Here is a 19274-nt window from a genome sequence, read left to right as displayed (position 1 = left end):
TAATGGCGACACATCCTTGATCAAAGTCCTCGTATGTTACTGCCTCGCGTCTCTAAAGATTGAAAACCGTCAAAAATTGAGGATATGGAGGACGGGGACAATTTGGAACAGGCTCAGCGTTCTAAAGAACCCGTCCCGTCCAAGCCCGTCCGAGCCCGTTCATGAAGTTCTTAAACAAATCGTAAAGAGTTGCTACTACGTTCACTCCGTTTTCACACAGTTTGAACCTGTTTGGCACAATTTAAAAAACGTAGTGAGAACTTTGGTGTGATGGGGGCTTCACTTAAATGTCTTGATCTGCACAGCTTGAAGCGTTGAAGTTGAACGGGAATGAGGAACGACAAGAAGGCGCTGGGTGAATAGCCCTTGAGTCTAGGTTACAAACTAGTAAGAACAAGTTGCGAACTAGTTAGAATGGATTTGGACGTATTGGGAACGAGGTAAAACTAGTTAATAACGGGTTTAAACTGACTACGGACTGGCTTTGACTGCCTGAAAATGGCAACTTTACCCGATCTGAACTTGATATGAACTAACTGTGGACGGGGCACACACGAGATGAACGTGTTAAGGGCTGTTTATGAACGAACTAGGGTCGTATTATAGGGCATTATTCACACATTTTATCCCAACCACAACCCGTTTTACGATTTTTAGGACGGTTCCTGTTCGTGTAAACAGAGACCTTGGGATGCACGGAGGATCCATCATGGATTTTTCGTATGCTATCATCACAGTGGCTGCCGCTACAGAATGGCTGACGTCTGGTCCTTTTTGGCAAGGACTGTGATGCTGATAGGTTACATCTCTGTCCAGGGAATCAAAAAGGGTCCTGGTACCATTCTTTAGGCTTCATTCTCGTCTATTACGATCTCATGAAGATCGGTTCTTTCGGCTTCATTCTCGTCTATTACGATCTCATGAAGATCGGTTCTTTCGGCTTCATTCTCGTCTATTACGATCTCATGAAGATCGGTTCGATCGGCTTCTTTCTCGTCTATTACGATCTCATGAAGATCAGTTCTTCCGGCTTCATTCTCGTCTGTTACGATCTCATGAGGATCGGTTCGACCGGCTTCATTCTCGTCTATAACGATCTCATGAAGATCGGTTCTTTCGGCTTCATTCTCGTCTATTACGATCTCATAAGGATTGGTTCGACCGGCTTCATTCTCGTCTGTTACGATCTCATAAGGATTGGTTCGACCGGCTTCATTCTCGTCTATAACGATCTCATGAAGATCGGTTCTTTCGGTTTCATTCTCGTCTATTACGATCTCATGAAGATCGGTTCGACCGGCTTCGTTCTCGTCTATAACGATCTCATGAAGATCAGTTCTTCCGGCTTCATTCTCGTCTGTTACGATCTCATGAGGATCGGTTCGACCGGCTTCATTCTCGTCTATAACGATCTCATGAAGATCGGTTCTTTCGGCTTCATTCTCGTCTATTACGATCTCATGAAGATCGGTTCGACAGGCTTCATTCTCGTCTATTACGATCTCATGAAGATCGGTTCTTCCGGCTTCATTCTCGTCTATTACAATCTCATGAAGATCGAGACCATCACCTTGAAACCCTCGATTCAAACGTGTTTCAGAGACACCATTACTGTTGTGTTTTCCTAGGTTAGCGCGATGGACGTAGACCTTCGACCCAAGGTTTTATGAACTCTGCAGACCTACGCCCCCTTTCCTTGTTCATGAATTTCGTGCATAAGCCACTGTAATCACTCATCAGAGCCTTTGCCGCAAAGCCTTCTCCAGATCTTCCTTGGTACATCACAGAAGGTTGTCAAGATTCTGCTAACATGCTGGATGGTCCTCTCTTTCCTGTTCATGAAGACATAGACCAGGGGATCCAACAAGGAGTTGATGTAGGCCATCCACATGGTGGTGATGCCAATGGAATGACTGACGTCCATCTGCATGTGACAGAAGTGGATGGCACTGTAGGGTGTCCAACAAAGTATCGTGGTGAGGACCAACATTGCCCCTGTATAAAGAGAAAGAGATGTATATATATATAACTAGAAGATGTATCTCTAAAGTGACATATGCAAATCTTCTTTCAAATGACCACAACAAGAAATCACTTCTACTAGAATTTCTACCAGTTCGTACAAGAATAAGTAAAGGTATTTGGCCCATACGTTACCAAAATAATCATGTTTTTTTAAATGTATGCTGGTTGAATGAAGTTGATGGCCCTACGGGAGAGTGATAACGTACTGGACCGCAAACGACCAAGTACCTAGAATTGCCCATGAAGTTCCTTACAAGTCATGGTATCTTGCGTTTCGAGATTAACCCTACTCTTTCTTGTAATATTCTTGATATTGTGGCCTTGAATTCTTCTTAAATTACTGATGGTTAAGCTAAGTTAAAATATTGAGAATCAAGACGAGACAATGCATTATTTATTCATGCATTACTTAAATCAAAATGATGATGACTTGTTATTAAACATTTTGTAAAAAAATATGACACTTGAAATAAAAAATAGTTTATCACTAATTTCCTTTCACATAGATGCCTCACTCTTAAATGACAAACTGTTTAGACGATACTTTCTTTCTCGAGGTTTATTGGAAAAAAGACAATGATTCAAACAAACGTATTGAAGATATTCTTATTTTTTAAACGTGCAAACTGGGGCTTTGATCGACCAGACGGGTTACGGCGGCTCGGCCAACATTTTGTTGTATGGTCTCTTTAAGTGAGCTGTATCACAAACGTGTCTCTCTCGGGATGATTTTCCAGAATTCGGACTTTCAGATACTCAAGTAAGGTTCTTAAACATAGCTATGAAATAATAAAAGCTAACAGTTGAGAAAAGATGGAGACATTTTCTTTTAAGCCTGCCACTCATTTCTAGAACACGAGTTACTTTTCTCCCCGAACTTAATATTTCCAATAAAAACTAACTAGGCCTGCGACTTAATTTTGAAAATACTTCTAGCCCTTCCGACTTCCGTTTCTATCTTTACATAGTTCTATATATAACTACGTTGCAATTGTGTGTAATGGCCTGATTATTCATTATTTTATCGAGCAAAGTGAGTCGTCCTGTTACTACGGCAGTTGTATTCAATAAGAGGCATACATAAATTTAGCATGATTTTATTTCAAAATTATGGAGTCAAGGAGAAGAGTAACTCAGATTCTAAATAATTGAATGGGATAGGATTATTCTGTCATTACTTTGCCTTAAATCTTTACTTGCCGAGAGGTACCAGTTTTTATGTTTCCCCTGATGCAACACATTTGAAAACACCGCACAAAATAACGGTGGCTAATTTCGAATAGCGAGCCGAGCCGCGCAGCTCCCCGCCGCGAACCGACTGTTAAAAACCCAAACTGGTGATTTTTTAGAAATATAGAGCGTGTGCCGTTTATAAAAAGTCAGATTCCTTTTTCAGTCAAACTTCTATTTCCGATGAGAGAAATCCTTGATTTTTATTTCATATCACCAATTGGAAAGAGGTGGTCAAAACAATTAATTCAGTAAGTACGGAAAGACGAATGTTATCCGTTTAGAATAGGGGGAGCTGGTCGATATAGTAAATCAGCTAGCTGACTAGAAAAAGGGGTATTTAAAATACTGGATATGATGCGTTTTCAAAGAAGGTTTCCTCTTCCTTGGAATAGTTTTTCGAAGATATTTGTCTAGGGAAGAAATGTCCAAGAACCGTGTCCTACCTGTTAAAGCCACGCGTTTCTCTCGGCTCAGTGTTCGCTTCTGTGCCGACATCTTCCTTACGCTGCGCCCAGTCTCGGTACTGTCTGTCGTAGTCGGATTCGTGGTCGATGCTGGATTATTCTGCGGCCGACGAAACGTTGAACGACGCTGAGCGACATCGGGTCCGTCGCCAGCGGAACGTTTAGAAGATGGGGCCTGTATATCTATCTGTCCGGATATCACATACGGTCCAGACTCAATACTGTCAACAAAGGACTCATCCTTTACGACATTAATAAGAACACATTCGTCCTTTTGAAATCCCTCGTTTTCCTTTGCGCCGTACGCAAAGTCACGACTGTCCGTATATTTCTCAACACTATGCCTATGTACAACTGTCATCGATTGCATCGAAACACTGGGAAATGAACATTCTAAATATACCGGTTTTAGACTTGAATTCTTCTGGTGGTTCCCATGGACTCTTAACCCGGACGATTTCTTGGACACATATGTGGCTCTTCTTGTTGTATCAAAGGAGCCGAGTAACCGATCACTCTTCAGGATATGATGTATGATGCATACATAGCAGATGATCATCACCGGTACGGTTATCACAAAAATGACTGTGGACCAGATTATGTAGTATTTACACGAGTCGTCCCATTCAGGAGAACAATGATGTGTTGACGCAGTGTATTCATAGGTGGTTAGATAGTCGATTACAGGCGGCATTCCGAGCAAGAAACAAACTAACCAGATGGAAACGATCGTCAAGTACATCCGACGGCGACTTGGTGGGAAACGGGCGTGCCAAACGATGGAGAGGTATCGGTCAACGGCGATACACATGACGTTAATAAAGTTGCCGATGGTGCACGAAATAGCGAAGAAGCCATTTATCTGTAGGATACAATGAGAGAGAGGGGGGGGGGGGGGGATACTTTCCGTTCAATAAAGCGATTTGGATAACGACATCTACGAAAATGAAAAAGACAAATATAAAGGAGAATCAAATTTGTTATCCAAAGGCAACTTTTAAACAAGTTTGTCCTTGTTCAATTGTTTATTCAAGAGTGAGCAAAAAGTTTAATTTGATTATGAATTAAAAAAAAAAACTTGGCTTAATTGATTCCCTAGCTACATATACCTTGCTTTCCTAAGATGTTTCCAATTACGTAAATATGTATGTACAACGTTTTTGTTTCCTCACCTGCATTGGCATAAAAATGACGAGGGTACAGAATGAAAAGAAACAAACAGCAATTTTGTTTCTACTTCTTAAAAATAAGATACTTTGTTTCAACTAAGTAAGTTATTTATTGTTTAAGTTGCGTCAGGAGTAGTACAGAGTATGGTAAAAAGTTGGCATTGGTTTTACCTTACAAACTATTCGATTGTTGGAAAGTAGATAACCGTCGTCAATAATGGAGACTACAGAGAACGTCATACTTAACAGCACGACGCCGAGGTCGATGACGTTTAGATTAGCCATCAGAAGATTGTGAGGGTGTTTCTTCAGCTTCGGCGACGTCAGTATCTGCGTCATCGCCAAGATGTTCGCAAAGAACGAGGCGATCATGATGATGATCAGGGTAACGACTTCAGTTATCGCTTCAGGACTGTTCTTGACATGCGTGATGTTGGAGTCCATCATTTAGGTGTCCGTCGATGAAAATTACGAAATCATGGTACTGATTCTTGATAATAATTGCCTTCAAATTGTTCATGCATTCATGAAACTGACGTATACACGACACTGCTTCTTGTAATTACTATCCTCACAGTTTGAATGCACTCATGTCAATAAAGCAAGCATGGCGCGACTTCTCAATAATTATTAATGTCTTCAAATCTTTCGATTCACTCCCAGAAAAAGTATTTATGTCATAGAATAGCGATAGATGTATATTGTAAGCCACAAACCGTATATCTCCTACAATTAAAACGATCAAATCAAATTAAATCCAACTCGGGACTTTGTTTTAAAAAAACAACTTTTAGTTTAAAAAAAAGAAAGAAAAAAGGCGCTGGTGAAATTCAAGAACCTTTGTCTGTGTAGTTCATGATTCACTTGAGAAAGACTGCAGCAGTGTCTAGTTACATGGTCACAAGAGCCAAGGTCATGATTGAGACCGTTCCACAACTTAACCTTGGGTGCAGCAGCAGCGAATGATCTACCACTAAGCAGAGACCAAAATGTGCTATTACAGCAGGATCAGTAGTGGATCTTAACTTTGGATATACCTTGCATCTGTTTTCGTTTTCGTGTTCCATACGTGCAGCTGTAGCGCAGTTTCTGATGGATTTACGCATGTCCACGTGATTAATGAGAATATTTATATCTTTTTAACATTTATATCTTATGGAATGGTTTCGCGATCATTGGATAATTAATCTACCACTATATATCCATGGTGATACTGACGTTGCCTGAGTAAACGACTCATTTTGAGCCGCAGACGACTATAAATTTTCAACCTTATCATTTTTTTACCTTTTTTCTTTCGAAATGATAAGGTTGTAGATTTATGTGAAAGGATCACGGCGCTTTGATGAATGAAATATTATATTTTTTGAAAACCCCCTATTGAGATGAACATCGTTAAGAATTGAGATTAAACAGAAGGTTGAGTTCTCGGAAGAGGTAAAAAATAATTTGTGAGCGTTATCATTGGTATTATGCAAATGTGGAAGAACATCCGATAAAACATGTTCCCTGAAAAGCAAGGCTCTTCAAATGCCTACATATTTTTAATATGTTATGTAACAGCATAAAAATCGGGACGGATTTTTATGCCACATGTTCGTGTAGTCCCATATACATCTTTCTGTGTACAGTGCTTGTAACTTTACCAAGAGTTGGCAAAATTTCTTATCTTTTTGATGATTCCAGAACTTTGCAGTACACACCAATACGTATATGCTAGATGATCAACTTTTTCTGATCGATTCCACACCGTTTCTCTCACTATGCAATCGCATGACCAGAACTCAACTTTCTCTTTAAGATTATAACATATTTCTATTTTACAAAATAAAGTTGTAAGTTTTAATGTGTTTTGTATTTCACTTTCTTAATTCCTCACACACACACACACACACAAACGCACACACACGCACACACGTTTTAGGTGTGAATCGAGGACTCAGTATACATCTGTATGTTATTACTTGTTTGAGGACATACATGTTTGTAGTAATATAACATCACGAGGACGATCTGGAAATTTATTGCACGACCAAAAACCTACTTTTTCCGTGCAAATAAAGCACCTAAATATAAAGCATACCCCACTTAAAATGACCTCAAATTGTAATAATTTACAGTGTTATCGAACCGAGGACGTCCTTGACTTGCGAGTGGTCGTCAAAGTGAAGGTACGGTTCTTTTGAGTGTCTTTGGTACTCACACACATGTATTTATGAAATATTTACGCAATAAAAAGTATATGTGTTATGCTTTGTTAGTTTTGCATGGAATATGAATAAAAGCAATTATAAGATCCTAATCAAATGATTGGTTGAGAGCGTACACGTGACCAGGCATTTATTTTGTCTAACACGTAATTTTACTAATGACCGTTCATTAACACATTATGTTGTAAAACAAATAAAACATCACCTTATAAAACATATATTATACAAATAATACATACTTGTTCGGGCATCAGTAAAATTACCCACACTCGGTACCTTCGAAACAGTCTAAACACCCTCGGCTGTCGCTAAGGACGTGTTAGACTGTTCCAAAGGTACCTTGTATGGGTAATTCTTACTAATGACATCACTGCTGTGTATTATTTGTATAATATATGCTTGAAGGTTCATGTGCTACAGGAAGTAGGATGCTTTTGTTGATATCCTCTTCTCTTAATATAATCGTAATAAACTATTTAAAGTCATCTTTAGTTCGTTAAAGATATTCTGGACGTAAGCTTAATTTTTGAGAATTTTTTTTGGTGCACGACTTAATTCAAGTAACGTCGTTGGACTCCTCAAAGCTGTTGATACAGTCTTTGTATCATCGATAAAGACAAACTTTGGACTCATCATAATATCTAAGACATGAGTACAACAGAAGCACCTATGTGTCTGATACTTTACCTGTATCCAATGTTTGCTTTCATTTATCAAATACATGTCAAAAGAGTTGTACGAGACATGGATGAGCATAGTGTATGAGAGTATTTGATGAATATAGTTTGTAATTTTTGTCACTCTAGCATTCATTATTCTTACCTGAAAGTAGTATTTTGAGTATTCAAATCATTCTATCACATCTTCAATACTTTTGTAGGAAATCGGCTCAATATTATAACAATAGTTCAGGAAACATCGGCATCACCAGCAATTTCAGAGGAAACATCTGACCACAAATAAATTTTAAAAAAGATTACTTCCTCGAGAATATAAAACTATAAATCATCAGTATATAATCAAATACAATGTGAAAAGTAAAGCCATGCAAAGAAAAAGCGACAACAACAGACATTCCATATAACGTACTTTATATTATATTTTCTGTTTTCAATCTAACGTACCTGTTTCTATCCAATTCCACCAATAACAATCCATCTATAAATCTATTTTAATATTTAAAACTGGCATTTATTAGGATGACACTTCAAGATATCAAGCGTGATGGCATTTTTATTAAATTGTATGAAAATTAACAACGCTTGTGGCATCAACTAATACTATTTATACCACTTTACATGACTTAATAGTTTTCAACAGTACAAATTTAGACACTTAGAGAGAATAAAAAACATAAATTTGTACAGATGTAATGCTACTAAACGTCAGAAAGTCTGAGTTGAAGTATTAAAATCCAATTGATTTCCAATTGTTGTTTTAATTGTGAGTAATGCCGTTAAAGTGCAGAAGTATTAATTGCCAATTGGTGTCATCTGAAAAGAAAATATGGAACGCGTAAAATATTAAACCAAATGTTACTATTCTGGGTCTTGAAACCAGACAGTAAAATATCACAAAAGCGATAGCTAAGTGCTATTAAGAGAACCGTTTCAAGTACTGTACATTTAATGGCGACACATCCTTGATCAAAGTTCTCGCATGTTACTGCCTCGCGTCTATAAAAAGATCGTCCTCCTCATCATCGTGAATCCTGCGTTTGCTGAATAAATGTTACACGGACGTTTTATTTGCTAAACTCGCCATACAACACCCCTTAAAACTACAAAATCATCGAAAATAAAATTGGCGAAAAATTAATAGGTGAAATGTATATTATCTACATGTACTATCATACATTGTATGTCCGTTTTCTATGGATACTATATGTATAGCCCCAAATGTACAAGTTCTTTTTATGTTTTTTTTTTTTTTTAAGTTAAAAAATACAAAGGTGGTTGGTGATTTCAGCGTAACTACATTCAACTGACCAAAAGACAAGTTTGTTTATTTCCAAGCCTTGCTATTCAAACAAGGATCATAAGTTAGAAATCCAAGAATGAGAAGCCATCATAACTATACGACTTTTATTTGATCAAAAGTTGTAGCTGGCCTACATAAAACATGCAACATTGACGTTTTAATTACTTACGGAAATAAAAGAAGGTTATGATAAATGTATAAAATATCAAAGCATGAATATAACGCAATGCTTATTTTCTTGAAAATTAATACTCTGATATAGTTATAAACACACGTTGGAATATACATAAACGGCAAATGAAAAGTGTAAATCTCGTAAATAAATAAATAAATAAATAACATGCACGAATGGTGGTTTTGATCAATTCCTATCTCAAACCTCCATTTTGCAGTCTCCCATTAACACATCTCTCCTGCGTTTGCACGCATTCAGGTCCACCTTTTCGTGTCACATTTCCGTGTGTATCTTCAAAGATTTAATTAGTCTGACCATTTGTGATACTTGATTAGAGAACACTTCTGGTTTGTCACTGTTTCTTACATCAAGTATATTTACAGAGAGGTTAGGAGGTAGATAGGGTCCTGAGCCTAGGGTTATTCCTTGAGTTGAGCATTAAAACGCTATCATGCATTATAAAGTACAATTCCATCGTCTTTGTCATGTAAGGACTGACTCGACGATATTGTACACTATATGGAAAATGAACGGATGAAAGTTCTTCTTCGAGATAACATAACCTGTTTTCTTGAGCAAAACGACACTGATCTTCTAAAAGGTTAACGAGCGATAAACGCGACTCGGTCTAATGTGGAAATGTACGTGTAAATATCTCGATAAAAAGGCCTAGTTAAAAATGCAATCGAATTTGAGGTATGTATAGGGTGGATGCTTTAGACATTATAATCGGTTTCACACACGCAACTAGTCTTGGGCAATACAGAGTTCTTGGCCAGTTAGATGTGGAGTGTCTTATGAAAGATCAAGGCAACCAGTCTACGGTTCTTTCGCCACTGAAAGACGTCTGTAAAACACGTCTTTCTTGGTAAATCACAGAATGCTGCCAGGACACTGCTAAAGTTTTGTAGGGTGCTTTTGTTCCTATCCATGCAGACATAGACCAGGGTATCCAGCACTGACTTGACGTACGCTATCCACACGGCGACGACGACACCAGAATCAGGTCACCAGTCAGTGCCTTTACCGCAAAGGCGTCCCCACGTCTTTCTTGGTACTTCGCAGAAGGTTGTCAGGATGCTGCTCAGGTGTTGGATGGTGCTTTCTTTCCTGTTCATGAACACATAGACGAGGGGATCCATCATGGAATTCGCGTATGCGATCCACATGGTGGCCGCCGCTACAGAATGGCTGACCTCTGGAAAATTGGGGAAGTGGACAATGCAGTATGGCGCCCAACAGAATATTGTGGTGAGGATCAACATGGCTCCTGTTTAAGGAAGAAACAGAAAAGGGGAGTATTTGTAAAAGACTGACTGCATTTCTATCGTTAACATCATTATTTTTACAAGACGTGATATTTTAAAACACATTCGAATATTAGCCTCGTGTCCATTGAATACGACACGCCATTCTGGTTGCGTTATTGAATGCGTTAATCAGCCCTTTTTATTTGCCATGCGCCGTTTAGTCAACGCAATATGCGCACTGTTCCTGCAGCTAAAATCATTTTGGTAAGATCTCACAACATGCGTCAAAGACATCCCATTTGGTGACGCAGTCCTACGTCAAGGAAATGACGCCTTGTGTGCAACGGATTTTATATTCATTACGGTAACCTGGTCAACTATGTATCTTTTGGGGGGAGGGGGCAAAATGAATTTTTGAGATTGTTGTCATGACACGCTATATATCAACATGTTGTAAATCAGAAAAGGCGCTCGTAAACTTGTTCGTAAGGTTGGACTATCTTCGCTTACATAGCATGGTTCCTGAATACCTGAATAATTTCTGCTAAAAAGAAAAGAAAATAGTGAAGTTAACACAATATTTTACCAGTGACAGCCACCCGTTTGTCCACGCTCAGTTTCCTTGCCGACAGCTTATTCAGTGCATTGTCAAGATGGACACGATGGTCCGAGTCCTTGTGTCCCCTCGCATGCTCTCCATTCTCTACAGGACAGGAAACTGCTCTCGATCTGGAATGCGTTGAACAAGTCTCCCTCTGACTGTTGCTTTGACTGGCGTCCTGCGTTTTCGAGTCGCTCTCCTTTTTGGACGGACCAAAGATCGGCAAGGACTGTGTTGTAGATAGGCTACATCTCCGTCCAGATATCACAAAGAGTCTTGGCGCCATTCTTCCGGCTTCATTCTCATCTAGTACGATCTCATGAAGATCGGTTATTCCGGCTTCATTCTCGTCTATAACGATCTTATGAAGATCGGTTATTCCGGCTTCATTCTCGTCCATTACGATCTTATGAAGATCGAGACCATCACCTTGAAATCCTCGGTTCAGACTTGCTTCAGAGGCACCATCACTGTTGTGTTTCCCGAGGTGAGCGGGTTGGGCGTTGACAGCCGGATGTGGTAAGCGACAGCGATGCGAATCACGACACGTATTCGACCCAAGGTTTTGTGAGCTCTGCAGACTACCACTGCCCTTAGACCCTGACAACTGCTTTGATATGTTCGCGCTTGTTTTCATACCGTCGTAAACGCGGAGTTGCCGATCGCTTTGTCGGATGTGATAAATGATACATGCATAGCTGATGATCATCACCGGTACTGTCACACCAAAAATAACCGTGAACCATATTATGTAATAGCTATAATCTTGCCAACTGGGAGAGCAGTGGTGGGTTTTGTCGGTGTACACAAAATATGAGATAAACCCGACCGTTGGTGGCAGCGTGATGGTGATACTGACCACCCAGACGAAAGCGATCATGAAGTACACTCGACGTCGCGATGCCGGGAAACGTGTCGACCAGACGATGGAGATGTATCGATCAACGGCGATGCACATGACATTGGTGAAATTACCGACGCTACAGGTGATGGCGCAGAATCCATTGATCTGTAGGAAATAATGTGAGAAAGTTGGGACTTTGAGTGGAAATGTAAAAAGCATGTAAGATTTGACATAACAATACGTATTCCTTGTCACTCATCTCCTGAAGTAGTTGTAAATTCAAACATTGTTGGCAGCGTGATGGTGATACCGTCAACAGTTGCAATTTCAGTGGTGGGTCAAATTGAACTTGACATCTGAAAGACAGTATGGCTACTGTACATGCAATTTGGTGTTAAATGAAAATATTACAGCACTAACGAGGAAAAACTTAACAGTTCAATTTATGAAATCTCGACTCCTAATGTTAGTATTTATACAATGCGGCATAACGTGTGTCAAGCAATACAGGGGGTTAAAAAAGTGTACCCAACTTTGATGGCTTCTAATGAAAAATTCATAACCAATATGACTTTGAAATAGATTTCATGATGAAGAGTAACTTGTTTTCTGTCCAATGATACCCTGTTCATAATATTAGGGTTAGTGTCTCTGTAGCTTCGCCATTTACAATGACCCCAAAGTCGTAGGTACATTTTCACCACCATAATCACAACATTGACAGGTGAAAAGGTATTAGATGCAACTCAGGATCTGAGAAACAAAAGAGGATCTACAAAAGACAAATAGCACAAGCGAAACAGAAAGTAGAGATTAAGTAGAGATTAAGTCTTAGTATTATACATAATATAACAATATTGTTTGCTGAATGTATAGGAATTCAAAAGAATTCAGAGTTCCACTTGGTTGAGAATGGCAACTGATGTTGGGTAGCGTTAATCTCTACTAAACAGAGCAGTTCCCCTTTCAGTTCTTCAAGATCGAAAAAGAGCACTGTCGGTTAATTTCAAGCACCTGTTCGATGTTTTCTTATGGGACCATAATTGTTAGTAATTTCCATCATAGCAAATATTCAAGTATTATCTAGGGTTAGATTATGATGCAGTTATCGTGATGTTGTGGATGGCCTATTTAGGTTAAAAATAGGCTTTTGAATGGTTTCGTTTTATAGATTAAGGTCGATTATCTAATACACGCCCGAGACCCCTCAACCAGGAAGCTGTCACAAACTTGACATACTGTTTATCGTAGGGGTCACTACTGCTGGGGGCAGGATAGTGAAGTCATGTGGCGGAGACACAAGCATTGGATGAGGATAATATACATCAAATCTTAGGTTTTGTAACAAATGCAAATGCAGAATACCTTCTCTTATCAACCGAATTTCAATTTTCCCATTGATATGCCTCAATATTATTAAAGGGTATGAATTTTAGACACCAACTTCAATTTGAAAGTATCCGGGATCATTTACCGGTCAGCTGCAGGTTTATGAATTGGCACATTATTATTCAGAGTTAATTAATTATACATGTATATAACAAACCTCTAATCAGTATAGAAGGCCATCGTTCCAGTCTTAATTTCGGAAAAGAAAAACAAAAGTATTGAAATATATGCCAACTTACAAGCCCAATAGATTGTCCAGTTATTTTCCTTCTGCAGAAAATGACGCGTTTTAAAAAACATATTATAGATATCAGGAATTTCGGTGCGTTTTCTATTAATAGCGTTTTATTAATGCGTTTTCTATGTGATAGCTCATCACAGCTGTGCTCACTTTGGCAGATAAGATGATAATTTACAAAATCGGTATCAAAACTATCTCATGGGAAATTAATGGCTATACTACTTTTATCTTTTTCGCAAATAGAGATAAACCATCTTTAACTTATTTCATTATGTATTTTCTTGTACTCAATGTTAGAATATGACAAGAAATGTTTTAAAGATGTTTGACCAAATTAATAATGGCACGTCTATGTGGGTGGTCCCATTTCCCAATATCAGTGTGCAGGGAATTTTATTGTTTCCGATTTTCAACACTATTCTGTCCAATCGCTACAATTTCGATAATTCAGAAATCTCAATGATTTTGATAAAGTTTCATTAACAACGCACTTACGTGGCAAGTACTAATCTTTTCTTTAAAAAAGGGTAATTTTCCGAAGGTTCGTTAATCCGAAGGTTCATTAAGGTTTGTTATTCCAAAATTTCGTTAGTACTAAGGTTTTTTTTTATTCCGAAAGTTCTTAATTAGGAAATGAAAAGGTTTCGTCCTTCTGAAAATGACATAGGTATCATCATTCGGAAGGTTTGAAAGTGCAGAAGACCATATTTCATTACCAGAAAAATGAACCTTCTTGAAATATGGACCATTAATAAGAAAAATGAACCTTCAGAGAAAATAAAACTTCGTAAATACGTGTGTCCCTCTCCCATTAAAACATACGGGAAAGGAAGATCAACCTACCGTGCAGACGATCGGGTTTTTCTTCAAGAGATATCCATCATCAAAGATGGCGGCAACGGAGAATGTCATGCTGAAAACAGTGATTCCTAGGTCGATCACGTTGAGATTGACGATCAGGAGATTGTGGTGGATCTTCCTGAGCTTCTTCGACGTCAGGATCTGCGTCATCGCCAAGATGTTTGCGAAGAACGAAGCGATCATGATGACGATGAGGGTAGCTGCTTCGGTTATCCCTTCAGGACTGTCCCTTTCGTGGAGGGGCTCATCAGTAGTAGCATTCGTCATGTTTGTTTCAAAGATGTAACCATCCATGATTGCAAACTCTGTTGATATTGCACTAGTGCTCGTAAGTTGACTCATTTTCAATTAGTTTTTGAAAATGAAATGTTATATTGACAGATACGCTAGCTCTTAGTAATATTGTGTATACTTCAGTGTCAACTTCAATGCGTAGACTTGGACAAAGACAACGAAGAGCATGTCGCGTCGTTATAGTCAGTTTTGCTTTGTACTATTTTCTATTAGTCTGTTAATATGTTAGTCCTGACCTTATTCATATATATATATTGCTCTTGCTAATGGCTTTTAGTAAAAACTACTCGGTCGAATGTGAGAGTGTTCATACTTTATTCATAGAGTCTCTGTCGGACTAACCCCGGCTTCCTGTCCTTTACACAAGAAAATTTCCTGATCAATTTACATCAATGCTTAATGATTTAGTTCGAAAGCTGCCTGGATTCCATTAGAAAAAGCATCATGTAGATGGAGAGTAAATAAAAAATCAGAGGTTGTCTGTGTATGGCGTTTCTAGAAAATTGCCATACAGATTTTCTTTGTCGTACTGGTTTTTAATGTCACACTGGTGTCCATTTAATAATTACGAGCGATAGGTTCCTGTTCCCAGTTAAAACACACAACAATGAAGATTGCTTGTCAAAGGTGACTGTAGTTTAGACGAAATGTCAGATCGCTGTTTGATTCTGTAAACAGAAACAAATGGGTTTGGAATTACAGAAAATGATGTCAATCAAATATTCTACAGTTTCGTGTGAACGGTTGAAATAAATACACTTTAAGGAAATTAGCATAATTATGTTTGTAATGTTAATTTGAAAAATGCCTTTGTTAAAGATTTGTGTTACTTGTTTGTAAGCTGAGCCTTTAAACATATACGCTGCTGGTCAGTTGAAAAATAAATAGATAAATTGATAACTAACTAAGTTAGTAAGTAAGTTACTAGATAGATAGATAGATAGATCAAGAAAAAAACCCAATCAATTTATAAATATGAAAATGGATAAACTAATAAATTAATAACAAAATAAGAAAAGAGAGGAAGGCTGGATTCGTTAGAATTGATAATGACCACATTGGTTGGAAAATTACAATGCTTTTCCTAGCTTGTAACATATTTCTTTTTAAATAATTTGTATGTGAAATACTTTGTTATTCAGTTGGTAGTGCCCCAGAAAAGTACTTCAGGCACACTCAATCTTATTTGTTGGGAAAGACAACTTTAGATTGAATCCAATATTGATTAATTCACTTTAAAAGTGGGCTACGCTCTATCAATTCATCTTAATATTCGTACGCTAAGGATTGCTCGACAAACATTTCAAACGTGAAGGATTGCGCGGCAAACATTTCAAACGTGAAAAATAAAATATCGAGTTCTTTTCCGAATGAATGATAATTAAACGAGGAAATCGAAGCCCGGTGAACATTTATATCCCGTCTTGTTATGTGATTATCAAATTAAAATCATTGCCAACAAGAAGTCTGTTTGAAAGGTAATGTTTAGAAAAGGTTTTTTTTTGTTAAAGAGCTCGGATTGAAATCGATATTGATTCATTCACTTTGAGTGGGTTCTGCTTCATCATGTTATTACAATATTCCTATGCTGAAGATTGCTCGGCAAAAATTTCAAACATGAAAAATAAAATATCGAGTTCTTTTCCGAATGAATGATGATTAATCGAGGAAATCGAAGCCCGGTAAACATTTATATCCCGTCTTGTTATGTGACTATTTAATTAAAATCATTGCCAACAAGAGGTCTGTTTGAAAGATAATGTTTGTAAAGGTTTTTTTTTTTTAAAGAGCTCGGATTGAAATCGATATTGGTTCATTCACTTTGAGTGGGTTCTGTTTCATCATGTTATCACAATATTCCTACGCTGAAGATTGCTCGCCAAACATTTCAAATGTGAAAAATAAAATATCGAGTTCTTTTTCGAATGAATGAAATTTATCGAGGAAATCGAAGCCCGGTGAACATTTATATTCCGTCTTGGTATGTGACTATTTAATAAAATCATTGCCAACAAGAAGTCTGTTTGAAAAGTAATGTTTGGAAAATTGTTTAAATGATTTGGCCTGAATTTTCTTGTTTTCGTGTACTCGAAAATGTTCTATAGCATAGTCATGAATACATTTCATTTCTGTGAGTATTCTAATGATACAACGCAAAAAGAGTCTTTAACTGTATCACCGGTAGTGGCCCCACCCCCGCACGCACGTACACACACACACACACACACACACTCCCCCTCTCCCCATCGTATACAGATTATGAAATGTCGTGATTCATCATGGTTCGGTTTTCAACGTGATCTTGCCAAACAATCGTATTTGTGTGTGTGACATGAAACATGTCGAGGAGCAGCTAAATAATATAGGGGGAGGGGTGGATAATTTCACCATATCTTGCTTTGTGAGAATTTGATAAATGATCTGATGAACAGTTAATATAAAAAGGAGTTACAAGCAAAGGAATTAAAAACATCATTATCTAAAGAAAAGAATGATTTAGCGTAATATATCCAACTCGTGCTTATTTTGTGAGCAGCGGGTGTGCGTGAGCTTTCCCCAAAAGCTTTTCAACATTTGAATTTGCTGTGAATCAATTACTCAATAATTTATTAAAGAATGTAAAAAAGAACAACCCTGATAGTACAGCGGCATATCTGATCGTACATTTTTGTTGAAAACCAAGAAGTGACTACATTCGTAAAGCGACCTAATTCATACCGATCGATATCAGATATGGAAGCACTAGGAAATATAGTTTTATGCCACATTCAGTCCACGTCCGCCGGCCATAATGGTGCGTTTATGTACATTCGAAATCGATAATATCGTATGAATGCGTGTACGCGTATAATGATGGCTTTTAACGTAAGAATAATATGAAACTTTAAAAATATTAATAGACACCGCGTTTTACGTTTATTGCCATGTTTTCGAGATATACACATCGTGTTTTCTCCTTCAGCTGCTCCCTTTCCTCTGCCTGTTATATAGCTCTATTGCCTTTACCTTATCTGCTAAAACAAATTTGTTCTTCTTTGTTTTACAATTCTTCTCTTCCTTCTCCTTTCCCTTATACTTTTATCCATTATGTCATAAACCAGGAATAACCATGCAGAGTAATTCATTTCAATAAAGCATTTATATTCGGAATTAGTAATTTCAAAGTATGAAAGTGATTATTTAAAAATTAATTTCCATCGTGGCTACTTAACCGAAATCTTTTGAAATAAGTTTAAACCTATAGGCATCAAATTAGACAAAAAAAGAAAATAAACTAAAGTAACCTAACTATATCGTCGTACAATGGGAAATTTCACATATCCCCCCAAAATAATAAAATTAAAATATCATTACTCAATATTGTATAACATTGTATTCAAATAAGATAAGACAAAAATAAACCAAGGGACAGATCATATATCATCATGAAATCGAAAATTCCAAATATCCCCCCACCCCACCCAAAATCTAAATACCATAACTCAATATTTTAGAATCCCTTAAGAACCTACTAGGCTTCAAAGTACATGCAAAAGAAAAAAGAAAAACAATGAGACACATCGAATATCAATATACAAAATAAAATTCGATCTATCATAACTCACCATTCAGCAGTCGTTAATGCAATCTCTCCAAGGCTACGCAGAAATGTCATCTTTTCACTCCCGATTGACGACGAATCATGCTATTATTAAATGCCTCAACCTTTACGTCACATGGGTTAGCTACTAAACATCCTTCACAACGGAACTACCCCCTACAAAATTGACCAGACCTTCGTTGATTCTGACACAACAGAGGGACAGACGATGTTTATATACCAGCAGGTATTTACTGATAATTCGAGCGGTATAGAGCAAACATCCTTAATGACAATGAGCAACATTTGCACACGGTTATGCCATCCATTCAGTGCTTTAATGTCACTATCAATTAGCAAAGGGCGTGTTTACATTCGAATTATAACGTGAGATGCACCGTTCACATCATACGGTTGTATCGTCCAGTTTGGATACGCAGGTGATAAACACAAGAGAGGAAAGCACAAGCTCCTGCTTAAAGGAATTTACACCTTTCTCCCTGTATTACGTCGCTCTTGGTGTTATGTTCATTTTCACTGGATAAATTATCATTTGAATAGTTGTGAAATGCGAAGAGAAAAAAATGGAAGAAAATAATTATTTCTTTGATTTCAATTAAATATCGAATTTCGAAATCAAAGATTTTACATCTCATTGCAATCAAAATGCGGGATATGTCATGCCTTCCAAATAGAGAAAAATCGGCTATGCAAACAGGCTAATGGCCAGTCTTACGACCACTCTGACGTCAAAGCAATTTGCAACCAATCGGGGCTTTTCTAAGACGGGTAGGCTCCCTTCCTCTCAATAATTCGTCACAAGGAATGTACGAGTCCAAATTATTTTCTACGACAGCAATATTGTCAAAACTTTAGTCGTAGTTGGTTGTTACGGGATATTAATTATGGTGACTTTAATATCGTCACTGCACTGAAAAACACAAGGGACTACAACTAA

At 37.8% G+C, this 19274-nt stretch overlaps 1 protein-coding gene across 2 annotated transcripts; it reads right to left on the bottom strand.

Annotated features, from left to right (window-relative positions):
* Nucleotides 1-8175: 8175 nt before the first annotated feature.
* LOC763634 (tyramine receptor 1) lies at nt 8176-18529 on the bottom strand. 2 transcript variants are annotated; one of them, XM_011663258.2, is made up of 4 exons: nt 18342-18529; nt 14425-15404; nt 11093-12116; nt 8176-10526 (listed from the first exon to the last, which is right to left on the bottom strand). In XM_011663258.2, the coding sequence occupies exons 2-4, from the start codon at nt 14782-14784 to the stop codon at nt 10264-10266; spliced, it is 1647 nt and encodes a 548-aa protein (XP_011661560.2). In that variant the 5' UTR covers nt 14785-15404; nt 18342-18529; the 3' UTR covers nt 8176-10263. The 2 variants fall into 2 exon arrangements, with proteins under 2 accessions (XP_011661560.2, XP_001199674.4); XM_001199674.4 differs by having other exon boundaries at nt 14425-14747.
* Between the last annotated feature and the right edge of the window lie 745 nt (nt 18530-19274).

Source organism: Strongylocentrotus purpuratus, unplaced genomic scaffold (genome assembly GCF_000002235.5).
Source record: "Strongylocentrotus purpuratus isolate Spur 01 unplaced genomic scaffold, Spur_5.0 spur5_scaffold_7, whole genome shotgun sequence".
NCBI lineage: Eukaryota > Metazoa > Echinodermata > Echinoidea > Camarodonta > Strongylocentrotidae > Strongylocentrotus > Strongylocentrotus purpuratus.
Note: the sequence above shows the minus strand (reverse complement) of the source record. Positions and strands in the feature narration are given on the sequence as shown.

Coding starts and splice junctions, on each gene's coding strand:
- LOC763634 (XM_011663258.2), bottom strand. CDS start 14,784: ATGAGTCAACTTACGAGCACTAGTGCAATATCAACAGAGTTTGCAATC. Junction 12,117..14,424: donor AAAACCCGATCGTCTGCACG/GTAGGTTGATCT, acceptor TATTTCCTACAG/ATCAATGGATTCTGCGCCAT. Junction 10,527..11,092: donor CAAACGGGTGGCTGTCACTG/GTAAAATATTGT, acceptor TTCCTTAAACAG/GAGCCATGTTGATCCTCACC.